The sequence below is a fragment of the Thalia democratica genome, chromosome 5, assembly GCF_965202585.1.
Source record: "Thalia democratica chromosome 5, ktThaDemo2.hap1.1, whole genome shotgun sequence".
In the NCBI taxonomy this organism is placed as follows: Eukaryota; Metazoa; Chordata; class Thaliacea; order Salpida; family Salpidae; genus Thalia; species Thalia democratica.
In genome coordinates, this window is record NC_139169.1 from 76,170,937 (window position 1) to 76,187,322 (window position 16,386).

General features: G+C 27.2%; 1 protein-coding gene across 1 annotated transcript; it reads left to right on the top strand.

Moving 5' to 3' along the window:
• The first annotated feature begins 342 nt into the window (after positions 1–342).
• On the top strand, positions 343–15,202 carry LOC145835825 (uncharacterized). The gene is made up of 21 exons (XM_082943555.1): positions 343–461; positions 2,412–2,500; positions 2,581–2,642; positions 2,931–3,035; positions 3,460–3,570; positions 3,797–3,967; positions 4,357–4,489; positions 4,898–5,050; positions 5,598–5,700; positions 6,220–6,334; positions 7,749–7,884; positions 8,071–8,338; positions 8,678–8,854; positions 9,224–9,360; positions 10,100–10,182; positions 10,685–10,815; positions 11,038–11,131; positions 13,000–13,132; positions 13,487–13,571; positions 14,189–14,328; positions 14,925–15,202. Exons 1-21 carry the CDS (start codon positions 345–347, stop codon positions 15,034–15,036), a joined length of 2,655 nt encoding a protein of 884 aa, XP_082799681.1. The 5' UTR covers positions 343–344; the 3' UTR covers positions 15,037–15,202.
• The last annotated feature ends 1,184 nt before the right edge of the window (positions 15,203–16,386 follow it).

Genomic DNA, 16,386 nt, shown 5'->3' on the forward strand with positions numbered 1-16,386 from the left:
AATTTCTTTCATTTTCTAAAATATTGAGGATACTCAGTTCAACTTTGATAAATTGTTCGATTTTTATAAAGAAACATACTGAAATAAGTACTTATAATTTTTATACATTTACTTACCAAGCCTTTTTACCAAAATGTATGTCATAACTTGTTATTACTCTAATAACTTTTATAATCACTAAACGTGTTCAAATCAAGTATTTTTGAACAAAATATGTACAAATGGTGTTGAGAAAACTAGTTTCATAGTAAATGCGTTCTCCAATAGCCTGAAGGAATATTTACATGTGAGTATTTTCGCTTATCGTTTATTTCAAATCATTTACCAGCAGTGCAATACAAAGTATGTTCAAACTTGCTTATTTGTTTTTGTTAATTTCGTTGAACTTGGGGATTTCATCAGCTTTTGGTCCAAGAAAGTTGTTTACTTTAGAAGTAGATGCAAACCTAGTCTCAGTCAATGTTAGTTTTTTATTTACAAAAAAAAAACTCGTTTACTTACTACTCTTAGTTTATTTAATTCTATAACATTTTATATTTAAAATAACAAGTAAAGAAAATTGTTAGTTCTTATGCATAAAACAACAGAAGTATTTACAACTTTTTTAAATGCATAAAAATATAGTGCATTTAGTTATTTAAGTTTTCTAAGTTTTTGTTTCACTTCTGAGATTTTATTATGAGCAATTCCTACATTTTATTTTTATTTTATTTTACAGTTATGAATGTTTAAAAAAGTTTAAGGTTAAAAAAACACAAGTTAGTACTAAATAGTAAACAACCATTGAAAATAAAGATAATATAAAAACTAGTTTTTTCGTACAAAACTGCTTTATTATTTCAACTATTAAAAAGTAAATTGCTTTAAGTTTTAACAAATATCATTTTCTAATCTTTAAAAAATTTTATTTATTTGATTAAAAAATTAACTTGATTACAATAAAAATTGAATAATGTTTCCTCACCTTTAAATTTTAGAAAATTATCCAAAAAAATTACTTAAAATAACTGATAAAATTTATTTCATTATATAAAAGTACATTTTTAGTTATTGTGAATAATTTTCAAAAGTCTAGTTTTATTAACTACTTAGTAGTTAAATGTTTAAAGCCTAAATAATATGTTTTACTAGCTTGAACTTGAAATTAAAATAAATTTTGGGTTAGTAAAGTTCAATTTGTTTTTAAATTGTAGATGAAAAATGAACATGTTTAAGACAGGCTTAAATTCTAACACAAATCTAATACTAGGCAGTTTGTAAACTGTACAAAAAACTATTCTTTTAATATATCATCTTAATAAATATGTTAGATTCTATTTTTAAGTATTATAAAAATATTATTTCCATAAACAAAAATAGTGGTTTTAACTCGTATTAAATTACACTTAAGCCATTACAAAGTTGATGTTTATGAAAATGAATTTTAAATACTAAAACACATTATATGTAAACTTAATACATTTAATTAAAATTTTCTTAAAAAACATATTCAAACCTGTTGCTAAATGATAAAATATGATTTAAGAATACTGTATTCAAAAGGCTTTTAGAATTTGCAATAAAAAGTTCCAAATAACTTGTGTTAAATAGAAAAACGAGTACTTATAGTTAAAAGAAGTCTTATCAAAAAAATAAAACTTATGATTATTAAAACAAATAAAATTTGATCAAATAGATTTCAAAGTTTTACAAATTCTTAATTTTCAAATATTTCACCAGTTTATGTAAGTGTAACTACCAAGCGTTATGTTATCACACTCTTGTGTTAATGCGATAAAATCCGTAGTTTAATACTTCTGGTATTTCCGTTATCTTCGGCTACGATGTATTAGTCTCTATCGTTGATTAAAAAAATTTTTTTAAACACTCTTTATCAATAGTTTTACTGTGTTTTACTTAACTTTTATAATAACTTGGGTTTATACAAACCAAAAAGCTTATTACACGTCTATACATTGTAATAAACAAGCTTAAGGTAAAACTAACAGGCTCAAGGCTTTAAGGTTTATTTCTCGTGAAAAGTAAGTTGTTTAAAAATTTAATAATCTCATGCTTTGCTCACTAAAAAAGTTTTACCGAAGGAGTTCCAAAAAAAAAACCAAAACCTTTTTGGTGCTCAATTTAGTTTACCTTTGTAAGTACTTTGATTTTAATTTAAGCAACCAACTACACTTTATAATTTCTGAAAACTATTTATAAAACTTACATTGAAAACTTTATAGGTTACCCTACAGCTGTTTGACTGTTTGTCAACTATGAGTTTTAAGATAAAATGTTCCGTATACACTACAACTTCGCTTAATTCTTCAGAAAAACATGCTTCATGTTATTATTATTTTTAGTAATGATATTAATTCCATTATAAATATTGTATTACCGTTACTGTCAAAATCCCAAAACTACCGTAACAGGTGGTCGAAGGAACGAGGTTGGTTTTGTCGGGTACGTACTACATCGGGGTTATTGAAAATATTCAGTGGAAGTATACCCAGCCAAACAGGTAACGTATATGACTTGCAAACTTCAAGTTTTTTTAGATTATGACTTGATAAAAGTAATAAATAAACTAAATTCGAATAGAATGAAGATTGATGTGATCAATACGGATATACCCGACCCGAGATACGTTGATAAGCTTCCTTGTTAGTTGTATTAAATGTTATAAATTATATGGATAACTGTGAACAACTACAATTAAACTTTATTGTTTAAATTCTAACAAACATTTACATACTTTCAAAGTTTACCAAAAAAACGTCTAATAAGTATAATTGATTAATTAATACAAACAATTGTACTTTTTCAAACTAAAACGTTTTTTTATTTTAGCTCCGAAATTAACGGTTGTGTGTAAAAAAAAAGTAAAAGTTTTACTTATACTGTAAGTTAAAAGTCTAAAAATTTCAATAATTTTCATAAACATTTCACAGACGGCACACTTAAAACAAAAGGGTTGTTGTATGCAGTATCTTCGTGGGCCACAAATGACACTGACGGACATATTGCCATTATGCGAACAGCTAATGGCTATGGAGGTTTATTTTTATGATGCTAAACATCTGTTATTGTAAAGAATTCAAACATTTTTAAGTAGCTCTCTTAGCGCATAAACTGTTTAATGATGTCAAACTTCTACAAAAAAAAGAACCTATTAACTGTAATTTTTTCGATGTGATAATTTAACATTAATATAGTGAAGCTTAAGCTATGCAAAAAATTGTTCTTGAAATTATCAATAGTCATTAAGTTTACCTACAAGTAGTTTTTAACTACTGTAAAATAGTAATGTATCAAGCAAAAAGTTTTTTTTTTGAAATATGTTTTACAATATATTAAAACTTGATATACCATATTTAATATTGATTTAACCTGTTGAAAAAAAAACAACTGAAAAATATTTGTATAGGATCACTTTTAAAAGAAAAAAATCATCATGTATACTACATGCTTGTTTTACAGAATACAGGAATGTGGATGTTGGATCTGGCTGGAGTTACGATCGGGCAATTTGGGTTGACATGAACAGAGATGGTTTGAAAGATTGCCTCACTGCTAGGTACAGGGATGGAGGTAATGTCTAAAACTCTAAAGTTTTAGTTTTATTATTTTTTTATTAAAAAACAAATCGTTTGACTGCTTTACTACGAAAATACTACACTTTTTTTTTGATTGCAATAACTAGTTTCTTATCAGATTTGTTAGAGAAACAATTTTAAAGCTTAAATTGTTGACATTACAAGGTTACTTTATCTAGTCTGAGTAAAAACTTCAGTACTATGTTGAATTTTGTTTTCAGTCGGTCAGCTGCTATTTTTCACGCAACCAAACGGTCAGGGGGTGTGGAACCAAAAGATAATAAATGAGGGAGAAGCGGACGGCAACTTCAAAACTATACAGCATTACAAGAGGAACTACATAGTTGTGGCTGCCAATCAGTTCTCGTCATTAAGTGTGTTTTGGACCACTGGTGAGATGTTTTATATTTTTAATGAGATATTATACACCAGTAGTGCAAAGTTGGTACAGTTTGTACTTGAAAGTTTAACTGGTGCTAATTGAACTCATTAAAAAACCTTGACCATTAGTTAGTGCCTTGTTTTCTTAACTTGAGTTTTCGTACATATAGCACATTGTAGTGGTTAAAAATAGTCATGATGAGTTTAAAAGGTTCAAATTGCTTAGAATACATAAAAGGTTTTTAGGATTTGTTTTTCATAGCCCGTCTCTGATGAACAATTATTAAAAAAAATATTCTGAGTTGTTATTAATAAGCAGTATTTTCAAATTTTAAGGATTGTAAAAAAACATAAGTTTATGATAAAATTTGGTAATAAAATTATATAAATTGTATTTCAGATCCAAAAGGCAAATGGACAGATGAGAAGAAATTAAGGAAGAATGTAGTTGATAATTACGGAAAATATTACGATGTACAGCATGTTGATTTGAACAATGATAAAAGAAAAGACATTTTGACAACTACTATCAAGTTAGCTTCACATGTTTATATATGACAAAAAATATTCAGTAAAACTATTAAGAAAGCTTTACAATCTACAATAAAAATAAAAGAAAAGACATGATCACTACAAATATTAAGTAGAATTAAAAGTATATAACGCTTTTTAAAACTTTACATTGTTAAATTAACTTACTATTTTTTTTGTAGCAAAAACTATTTTTCTCTAATTTTTGAAATAACTAACTATTGACAAGTTTTTTGAGTGTAAAAAGCCTATAATTAAATATAACGTTAACTTAAAGCTCATTATTTCAACTGTTTGTAAATGTACATAGACAGAACTCAAATGTTAGTTTGCATGTATATCTTTTGCACAACGTCAATAAAAATAATTTTAAAGTTTTACAACTAAAGAAATATTCAAACCACTTTCAGGGTATCGGACGCTAGGGGTCAGGTTTTGGGTTACGACCTTCCTGACGACCTTAGGTACGGAAAGTGGAAAAGGAAGGTTTTGGCAACAGGGTTTGACAGCGCTTACTCGCCAGGAAAGGCGATCGCATATTTTCCCAACAAGTTTAGACAAAAGTGAGATTGTTATAATCGTGTAATTAATTGTAGTATATTAACTGTCTAGTTATTTCATAAATTTTTGTGAGGTTGCAAAACAAGATAAAGCATAATTTCCTTACAAGTTAAAAAGTGAAATTTTACTAGTACTTTTATAACATAATAACAAAAATTATGTTGAGCAGTGTTTTTATCAAAGTTATTTATTAATTTTTTAGCTTTTTAATCTTAAGCTAATAAATAGCCACTTAAAATTAGCTGTAGCTATCACTAGGAAATTTGCACAAAAGTCTCTTTCATACAGCAAAAATACTCGACTTTTTATAATAAGGCATACTTTAAATTTTTTAATTAACTATATTGGTTTGTAAACTTTCATTTATCAGTATTGCAACACTTACCATTAAATAATCTAAATAAAACGAGTTCGTACTTGAGTTGGTAAAACATAACCATCTAACAAAAGCTCGGTTGCAATTTTTTAAAACTCAGAAAATGCTTGGTTTTACTAAAAACCTTTGTTGATGAATTACTTTGGTTTGTAAACTTTTATTTATTCTTTCAGAAGCGAACGACCCTCTATATTCCTGACGGGCGGTTCTTCGGGTAAACTCTTCATTCTTTCCCCTAAACCGAAAACCAAAGGGTGGACTTACGTTAAAACATATGTGAGCTTATTTTATATATTGTTAGTGTAAAAACCGCGAGATATCACAATTAAATATTTTGTGCTACTAGCAAGTAAAACAAAAACAAGTTAGCTAACATTTATGTACATTAATCGAATTAAATCTTAAAAAAAAGAAACTACTTTTTGTTACTACGTAACCTTCTAACCTTAATTCTAAAAAATCAGTTCAAACAATTTTCAACACTGTGCTTATTTTATATTAAGCTTAAAAACTGCAAGACATCACAATTCAATATTTTGTGCTACTAGCAAGTAAAAAAAAAACAAGTTTATATACATTGCTCGAACTAAATCTTTGCAAGAAATATATGAAACTACTTTCTCTTAGTAAATAAGCTTCTAACCTCCATTAAAAATGATGTTTGTGCGATAATTTAAAGCCAAAAACTCTTCAACACTGTGCGCTTTTTACTGCAGTATTTTCAATTTTATGAAAAAAATTTAAACTTACAACTTGATAAATAATTTGAAACTAAAAAAAAAAATAACAATCCAGATGCAAGTAGCAACAGTGGGAGCTGTTGGTATCCCCTGGATCGGTGACCTGAATGGGGATTCGTACCCGGAAATATTCGTGCCCCAGGGAAACAAGCTGCACATATACGCTTATGGTATCTGTTATTTGATTAATAAAATAATTGTACTTGAATAATTTTAACTTGGGACAATGAAAAACACTTTGTAAACATATTTTATAAATACACTTACAATTTATATATTTTTTTTTCAATCAGTATACTTTTAGTCAATAAACTTTTTTCAAAGCTCTGATTTTCTACAAATTGATCAAAAAACTGTAAGTTATAGATCGACAGAAGTTTTGAAACTTTATCGTACATAAGTAAAGCAATAATTATTTTATTCCAACAAATTAAAAAACTTTTAAAATTAACGTATAATTTCCACTCAGGTAACTAACTTAAAAGAGTTTATTTTTATACATTTTATTTAAGATAAACTCAAAAATAAATTAATTTTTCAAAGTTTAAACTATTTGGCAAGTTTGTGGTTTTAAAATATCAAATTTAATAATATACTTACAAGTTTTTAAAATAAAGAATATTTACTTCTAGTACAACCGGTTTGTAATCGTATCAGTTCAGACCGCAATATACTTAACAAACTCATTAGTGATTTCAACTGTGATAAAAAATACTCATAACGTTTAGCTGTGTTTTTTAGTAGTGTAACTAGTAGAATTTGATTTTTTGATTATATTTTTTCAAACAGTAGCATAATACGACGTTTATAATACTCAATTATGCGTTTGTTAATGTTCAATATATGTGTAGTGTGCAAAAAAAAAGTATAAAGCTTGTTTTAGGTAAAAATACGTTTTATTAAGGTTGAAACACCAAATAATGCTTCAAACTTGTTTCTACCAGTTGAAGACAAAAATAATTTTTAATCTGTAAATAAACTACAAACTTGTTTAGTATGAAATTTAATTGTCTTGCATAAGTGTTCTATACTTTCAAATTAATCGAACTTTTAAACATAAAACATTCAATCGAATATTTTGTAATAATCAATAAAAGTCTATTATGTCAAACTGGAAATACTTAACTGTTTATTGTCTTGCTTAAGTCTCATCTTTGTTTTTAAACTCAATTCTTCAACATAAAAGATTTACATTCAGCAAAATTAAAGTTTAAACTATGAAAAATTCATTTTTTTATTATATAAAGTGTTTACCTTTTTTGTTGGGCAACAACTTTAACATACTTTTATATTTCAAACTCAAAATCTGCAGCTTGCTTATCTTAGTAACTGCTCATTGTAAAAGTTCTTTTTATCACACAAATTTCATTTTACTTAATTCAAGACTAATATTCAACCAAATTGAAACAAAATATTAAAATAATACATCTTTTGAACGGATTACGCATATCTTCTGCTTAAAATTAAAGAATCTATTTTTCGTAAATGTTCTTTTTGTCGCCTTAGTCCCATTAATTTATGGTATTAGAAATTAATAAAGGTAATTTTATAAAAACAAATACTAAACTGATTTTTTCCAAACAGATTACGTAACATCGGCGGCGGACCCGCCCGCGTCAGCATTGGTCGATGACGATTCAGCGAAACCCGTTAAAAATAAACCAATCAAAAACCGACCTCCATACTACAGACCATCCATTAGTAGCGGGCCTGTTTTTCAGTGAGTTGTTTTTGATTAATAATATTTTAAACTATAGTTACCTCATATTTACAATACTCTTTATAGTTATAAAACATTTCAAATATGTAAACTTTCAATCTTTAGTTATTATTTGTTTAAAGTGTGCATAGATGTATTTTAAAAACCATTTGAAAGCATAGAAAACACATTTACTAAAATATTTAGAGGCGGAGAAAAGAAAAAGCCAGCAGAAACGGCTGATAAAAAAGAAACAGCAACTAAAAAGCCTGGTGTGGATAAAAAGGAAGAAACCAAAAAGGAAGAGGTTAAAAAAGAAGAAGTGAAAACAGAAGTTCTGAACAAAATACAGAATCCAGTCCAATCTAACAGCTATCAGGCAAACCCGAACATACCAGTTACTTTGTTCAATGGAAAACAAACTGTAGTTGCTAAGCCGTACAGTAGGATGCAAAACGGACAAATTGTTTATCAGGTTCTTAGTTAATATTTTCGTTATGTTTGTTAAATTATATAATATAACAAATGTTATTACTAGCTAAGTTTTTTAAATCTGAACATTAACTGCTTAACTGTTCCTTAAAACCTTAATTTTTATCATTAAATATTCAAGATAAAAAAGATTTCTATTATCTAAACTAAATGTTATATACTAGACTTTCAATAGCTAAAAAAAATTTATTCGTTATTCTGCATTAACAAAACATTAAAAGTTTGATTATAAGGAGATGGCTATTTACAAGTCAAACTTATTTCCTCAATGTTACTAATCACTTAATACTTCTCCAACTAAAAGTTTTAAATTTTGTAACAGGTAGATACAGCTAGTAGTGGTGCTTCTAATCAGCAGCCATTTATAGTGGTCAACCAGCAAACAGCCAACCCGCAACCAATCGTACCAACCCAAGCACCAACAACCAATAAAACTAACAACCAATTACAACCTGATTCTCAGTTTCAAGTTATTCCCCAGCAGCCGACCTATGTTCAAGTCAGTTGATCGTATCATTGGAGAAACCCATAAGTTCAAAAAATTACAAATTTGTTATTTACCAGTGTCAATCAAAAACTTTAACAAGTAGTGACTTTTACAAAACCAAATACTTTGTAATGATTTTTTTGTTAATTCTTTTATTTTTAATACTAAGTTCACACATAGCAAAGTATTGATTTGAAAAGAAAGAAAACAGGTAAGCCGTAATCCGGGGTCAAAAAACAACTCCAATTAACTATTGCTTCAGACAAAGCTTTTTTGTATTGATTTGAAACTTTTAAAATCGTCTTATAATTACAGATATCATATTTAAATTCTAATCAAACATGTACAACCTAAGACATAATTTGTTTTTCTTCTTTCCAGCCACAACCAGTGTACATGCCGAACCCGTTCTTGAACCCTTTCAACCCATTCGGACAGATGATGCAACCCCAAATAGTCCCTCAACCGTTTTACGTGGTCCCGCCTTCGACCAGCCTGGTCACACCTGTAACTACCAAGTTTGTTTTAATTACTTATATACAATGAAATATTTTAGCGGTTTTTATATGATAGTTGTGCGTAGTTTAGTTCAGTTCGATCTTTTAACTTTTTTACTATTGTTACATTTTTGCGTTTTAAACCGATTTTAATATGTTTCATGTAAATAAAACTGTTTTTATAATTGTTAATAATTATACTAAATCACATATATAATCATATTTTAGAGAACAGCCAAAGATTTTACTCTTGTAAATAGAGCTTAAATTTTTAAAGCAAATAATACTAATTTTACTGTTCTAATTACTTAAGTGTTTTATTGGTGCATTCATTTAGAATTTAAAACCTAGTTTTCCTGTATTTTTCCAGCTTGGAAGTTCATTACAAAACATTGATAAAAAATTCAAAGTTTAAACTCAACTAAAACATTTTACTAAACTTTAGATAGCTATTATCAAGTTTTACATTCAAATAACGTGAAAAGTTAATGGTACCGAATAAAAGTATATTAAGTGTCTTGCATATATAAATTGTGTACTCTGTTTAGAAAAACTAATTATTATTACTACTTGATAGATAGCACGTAGTATTTATAAATTCAAGAAGTTCGCCATTGTCTGTTATTTGCAATTTTTAATTGTCTTTTGATCTTACTGTGTACCTATTGTCTTCTACCACACATATTTCGGTGTGTTGGTCAGCAGTGTGCATTTTTTGGAGCCTTGTGACAATAGAACTAAAAAAACTTTTGAATAACAGGAGCACTACTAAAGCAACTGAATCAACACCGATCACAACTACAGAAGAGAGAACGACTAACTTTCTTGATGCAATTAATTTAGGTAAGACTGATGTTGCTTATTTATCTGGACTTAATAACCAATCGTAAGTTCTTGAAACTAAGTAAGCATTAAAATTGTAGTTTTTACTTTAGAAAATGCACAAAAGCTTTGAAACATTTCAAGCAATTAAGCTCTAGCTTTTATAACCGAGACAAAGTATCTTATAATATAAGTTAAAAAAAGTATACCTGAAAATACACGAAAAAATTTAGTAGATAAAGTTAATTTGAGATTAGTATTTGAAAACCTAAAAAAGAGTTGTCAAGGCAATCATAATAAAAAGATACAAGTGTAAAAAACACTTAAGATATAGCATTTTTGTTCGTTTATTATTGTACCTTATTAAAGTATCATATCGTTTAATAGATCAAAACCTAACACTACAGCGGACCGCAAATCCATCAAAAAAGGCCTGAATACCTAAAACTATTAAATAATAACTTGATAGTTGTCTTTAACATCTTACATATTTTATTATCAATGTAGTTATGAAAATCTACAGCGGACTACAGAGCTATCAAGAAAGGACCGGAGTACCTGAAACTGACCAACGCGTTGTACGAGACTCACGACATAGCGGTTGTCAGTTGTCAGGCTATGGACAGGAAACTGTGCAGTTTGAAGGAGCTGCAGGTAAAAAAGTTCTACTATATCTAAAACATTTATATATAGAGAAATAATTAATTTAAGATAAATAAACTTTTGCCTGGAACATTTGTTTCTGCATCGAAACGCTTTCATCAGCTAAGTGTTTTGTTTGATGTTACACAAAAATAAATTTCGCCCTTCCTAAGCAGGCACAAAATAAATATAATGATAGATGTATTTAAACATTTTTATACAATTTTTTCTCAGTACGCGCTTACTGTGGAGCACGTGATACCCGACACCGTGTGGGGATGGTACGAAGTTGGGGGGAGGGCGGCCAAGCTGGAGAGTTGTGTGCCAGGTTAGCCAAGTAGAATTATAATTATCAATATTGCGTCGGGTAATATGATTTTGAATGTTTTAATAAGTAAAAGTTTATAAAAAGTAAAGTTTAGTGAAACGGATGAAGGTTTTGAGGATTGAAATAAAGTATATTTGTGTTAAACTAATAATATCTTTGGCTTAAAAATAAAATAAGTTAAAAGTAGCAGTTTTTGGAGAAAAGTATGATTTGCTAAAAAGTATAAAAAGTAAATTTTTCTGAATTTGATAAAGACTTTCTGATTTAAAAGTAATTACAAAACTTCATTTTCAATAGCTTTAACTCAAGTTAAGCAACTTTGCTTAATTAACTATAAAATATTGTTCTATCATTTTTTATTATTATTATATTGTTTATTGTGCAATGTTGGACTCAGGCATCAAAACCTGAGCCACTTAAACAGGACACACAAAAAGAGAAAAAGAAAATAAACTTATATTCAAAACTTTAAGATAAATTATACATATATATATATACAAACATAATTTAAATGGAAACACAAAGTTAAACACAATATGATAAACAAATGAACTAAATTGAAAATTCAGTTCAAAAAATTCAAATTTATAATTTGCTTAGTACACACAGTAAAGAAGTTTGTCTAAAATCATGGCTTATAAAACAATATTCATAAATACAAAATATATAAGTAAACTAATAGTTTGTAGGGGGGAGGCGTAGGGAAACGAATATTTTTCCTTTTGTTACAGTGGAAAATTAGTTAATTTTACTGGTATTTATCGTATTTAAGTCAAATCTTTTTAGCTTTAAACGAAATTGTTCTACCCTCTCACAAGATACTATATCCTGAGGTAGTCTGTTCCACATAGCTTTTGCTCTGTGAAAAAATGCGCCTTGCCACTGACTGTTTTGAAAATCATGTTTACATTTTATTTTCAAATTATTTCCTCTTAGTTGATATTTATTTTGGGAAAAATTAAAAAACTGGTCAAAAAAACTTTTATATTTGCCATTGATAATTTTGTAAAGAATTAATAAATCAAATTCCCATCTTCTATATTCCAGTGATTTCAATCCAAATTTAATCATTCTATCATTATATGACGTGTAAGATATGTTGCAACGATTACAAATATGACGGGTAAAACTCCTTTGCACAGATTCAATTTTGTTAATATCCTTTTTTAAATGGGGTGACCAAATTTGGGTACTAAACTCAAGTTTAGGGCGAACGTATGTTTTAAATAGTTTTGTCAGAATTGAAGCAGAATTAGTTTTAAAACTTTTCAATATTTGATAACATGTAGTTTTTGCAATCTTATATAAATAGTTGATATGTTCATTCCATTTCAAATCTTTGGAAATATAAATTCCTAAATCTTTAAAAACTTTAATTTCTGGTAACTTGATGTTATTGATTAAGAGGTCAGTTGGAGAAGATTCTTTTTTGTTAATGGTTAGAATTTTACATTTGCTAGGATTTAAGTTTAGTTTTCTTGTTTTTAACCATATGTAAATATTATCTAAAGATAGTTGTAATGAAGTATTTGACTGACTAAAGATTTTGGCATCATCTGCAAATAAGCTTAACTCACTTTTAATATCAATGTTTGAACAAATATCATTAATATAAATTAAAAAGAGAAGGGGACCAACTACACCACCTTGTGGTACTCCACTGTAGATTGTTAAAGAGTCAGAAAGCGTATTATTGATGAGTACTCTTTGTGATCTATTATTTAAAAAGTTATCAAACCAGATAGATTTCAAACTAGATACTTAGCTAAATCATAGATACTTTTATTTTAAAGATTTTTTTTTTGTGTTTAGTCTAATATATACTTATTGTTTCCAAACACAACAAAAAGTATTTTTTATTTCATCAGGAAATGTTAAATTTGAGGGAATGGAATGTTTCAACGGGGACATAATCCACACTCCGATCAGAAAGAACCACGCTTTCAAATCTTTCTGTTGCGCCACAGTGAATGATGCTATCCTTACTAAAGATAAATACATGTACGTTATTATACAGTGTTTATTGTTTTATTTCAAGTAGTTGACAACCTTTGAAAATTGTTATTTTATATTTAGCTTATAGTACAAACTCGTTTGTTTCAGACTTTAAATATACACAAGTCTAAATAAGTGCGTAAAATATTGTTAATTGACAACACAATGAACTCTATAAGATATAAATTACTGCATTATAAACAAAATAAAAATAATTTTTTTTATTTACAAAGTGTTTTATCAAGCAGTTTTTACAGATAACAATATTTTCAATTTTTTTGGTAAAATATGTGTATTGCAAAGTTTTAATTTGACAACTAGTTTTATCAAGAAACTTTTTATTTAAGCTATTTTGCACAGGACACACGACGAAGCTTACGTGGGATGCAGGAAACACGATCATCATTTGTGCACTTATACGGATATGTTTGACGTGTACACACATGTTAGTATTTTAGTAACTATTTATGTACAGACAAAGTAAATTATTGCTTGTTGTTCAGTATAAATTTACACAAAATTTCGAAAAAAAAAGTACGTAAGTAAGCATGTAAAAAATGTTTTGGAGTGTAGTAACTTTAAACAATTGCAGTTGTTGCAAATTAATAAAACTATATTAAGCACTCCATTCTAACAAAACTTTCTTTGCATAATTTTTAAATAAAAATCTGACTTAATTTTCTTTTTAATGTCTTCTTATGACTTTTTAAAATCCTTCATAAAAGATTTTTGCAGTTTTAATGTTCATTAGTTTTTTTCAATAAATTTCCGTTTTTATTGAATCAAACATCATGGTGTCTTAAACAGTAAATATACTAGGACATGACGCTTATAAGATTTTAGTAATTCAAACAAAAATTAATTGGCTTTTCCGGTTTTATATTTTCAAACGAGACTTGTCTCATAAAGTTAAGTTTATGATAGTATAATCATCATTTGATCGAATTTTTTAATAAACCGGTAAGACTTCTCACTTAATTTTTTCAAAGGCTAAAGCCTACTAAAGTAGGTTTTTTTTAAAAGGTATTTGTCACACTACTCATGTTATATTTTTCTCCACAGTCAACGTACAAGGACATGACTTGGGGATGGTTCCACGAGAAGAATAAGATGATAAGGATGTCGAAACAGTGCAATGAGAATGACGAGCCGTGGCAGGGGTACAAGTGCCATGAGGGACTGTTCGAAACTAGTCCTGTCAGGTAAACAAAATTGTAGAAATATTAATAAACTTTACAAATATTATATAAGTATGATGAGTAACTTTTTGAAACAAGTCCTGTGAGGTAAATATATTTATATATAAATTAATAAAATTTATAGTATAAGGATACAAATGTCATCAAAATAAGGATACAAATTTTTTGAAACTATTATTGTCAGGTTTGAAAAATCTATATTTAACAGTAACTAGTCCTGTAAGATGTATTTAAAAATTGATAATAAAGTTAATAAAATGTTTTCGTGTAAGAGCCATGAGGGACTGTTTGTAATTATCTCTGTGAAGCAAATTTGATACTTTTATTTTTAAATAGTACTTTTTACAGTTAATGTACCATACACTAGTTATACAACACTTATAAGCTGTTGAATATTTAAAACATCAACTGTAAAAAATATTTTTATAAGAACTCATGATAGAACAATGAAAAATTATTTCAAACTTAACAGTTCTAATTAAAATTTTTAACCAAATATCATCTAAACAACCTACCAGTAGAAAAAATCTAAGTAATTTTTTTCTTAATAGTAGGCAAAATTTTAACATTATTTTTACTAATTTGTTTTTTACTTACAGATCTAGAGTGGAGGAAAGTGCCTACTGCTGCCCAAACAATTCAACAAAAATAAACATTTCATTGTTCACACTAATTTCAATAATGATATTAACTACTAGCTGGTCTCTGTAACAATTTTGTTAAAATTTGTAGGTAACACTTGTATTTATTAACTTTATTTCTTTTGAAATTTATTTTTAAGGTATCTTTTAAATTTTTGGTGTTGTACACTAACATTTTCGCTCTGTAGATTGTTAAAATGAAATTACCAAATTAATTTATGTAAAACTGTTATAATTTATGCTCTCACTGTCTAGAGTTTTTACAAAAGTTGCCTTAAAACGAGTTTAAATAAAATAAAGTTATTAGTTTTAAAAAACTTCATTTTATATTTCTTGTTCGGTTTACTTATTTTTTAAAAACACATTTTACTAAAATATCCGTAACTTTTGAAATATTAAGCTTTAAATATAAACAAATAACTTGTTGACCTGCTTTTTAAGTCCTCGTTTAAAGTTGAGATTTAAAGCTCATTTTTAAATGTATAATCATAATGATCTTTGTGTTAAATTCTGTAGGCAAATTTAAACTATTTGGTTTTGAACTTTTTTTCTTTAAATGTTTAGTGAAATTTCCAACTCTTGTAAAGTTATGTAAATGTTGAGAAATGATATTTCCTTTAAAAAAATATTAAATTTTAAACTTTTTTTTTTACTTTTACTTACTACTTTATTGCTCTTCTAAGCAAACAAATCGACGAATATTGTTTTTATCTTATTTGTTAGTTTACAATAAATTATCGACAAATAAACTAAATTTCATCATGTAAAATCACATTGAGGATCTAACGATAACTGAATTAAATCTAAACAACTCGATTTTTTGTGTCGTAAAACTAGCATAATTTATTAAATTATATTTTTTTTAATAATAATATTTATTCGACAGGAAATTTTGTTTTCATAGTTATAAACAAGTTATAATTATAAAAGCTTGTGAAAAAAAAAGTATACATAATAAATTTAAACAAAATTTTTACTTACTACCCACTTTAACACTTGGGAAAAATTCTTTAACACTTGGGAAAAATTACATAGCAATGTAAAATTTTTTGAAAAAACTAAAACAAGGTTGTATTTTCTTATACATATCTAATAAAAAAAGAAACTTAAGAGATATAAAATGATGACCTTCTAAGCATAATTAGAGAATAAAATATAGCATCGTTGATTTTTAATTTTCTTACACTCGAACAAAAAAAAAAGTTTGGATAATACTTATCAAGTTACAAAATTTGTTTTAAATCATAAAAAGTACAAGAGGGGATATTTGAGTTTCTAACCATTTTAAAGAGATACACATTGCAAACTTATAGTTTATTGGACGCCGTTTTAACTTTTCATCAGTCATTATTAATAAAAAAACTGTGCAATAAAACTAAAAATTAGTGTTAAACTACTAAATATATAAGAAAAATTAAGT

Excerpts from the sequence above, each read along its gene's own strand:
- LOC145835825 (XM_082943555.1), top strand. The coding sequence starts at position 345 with ATGTTCAAACTTGCTTATTTGTTTTTGTTAATTTCGTTGAACTTGGGG. Across the intron at positions 3,036-3,459 it reads AACAGCTAATGGCTATGGAG|AATACAGGAATGTGGATGTT; the intron begins GTTTATTTTTAT and ends CTTGTTTTACAG. Across the intron at positions 6,335-7,748 it reads GCTGCACATATACGCTTATG|ATTACGTAACATCGGCGGCG; the intron begins GTATCTGTTATT and ends TTTTCCAAACAG.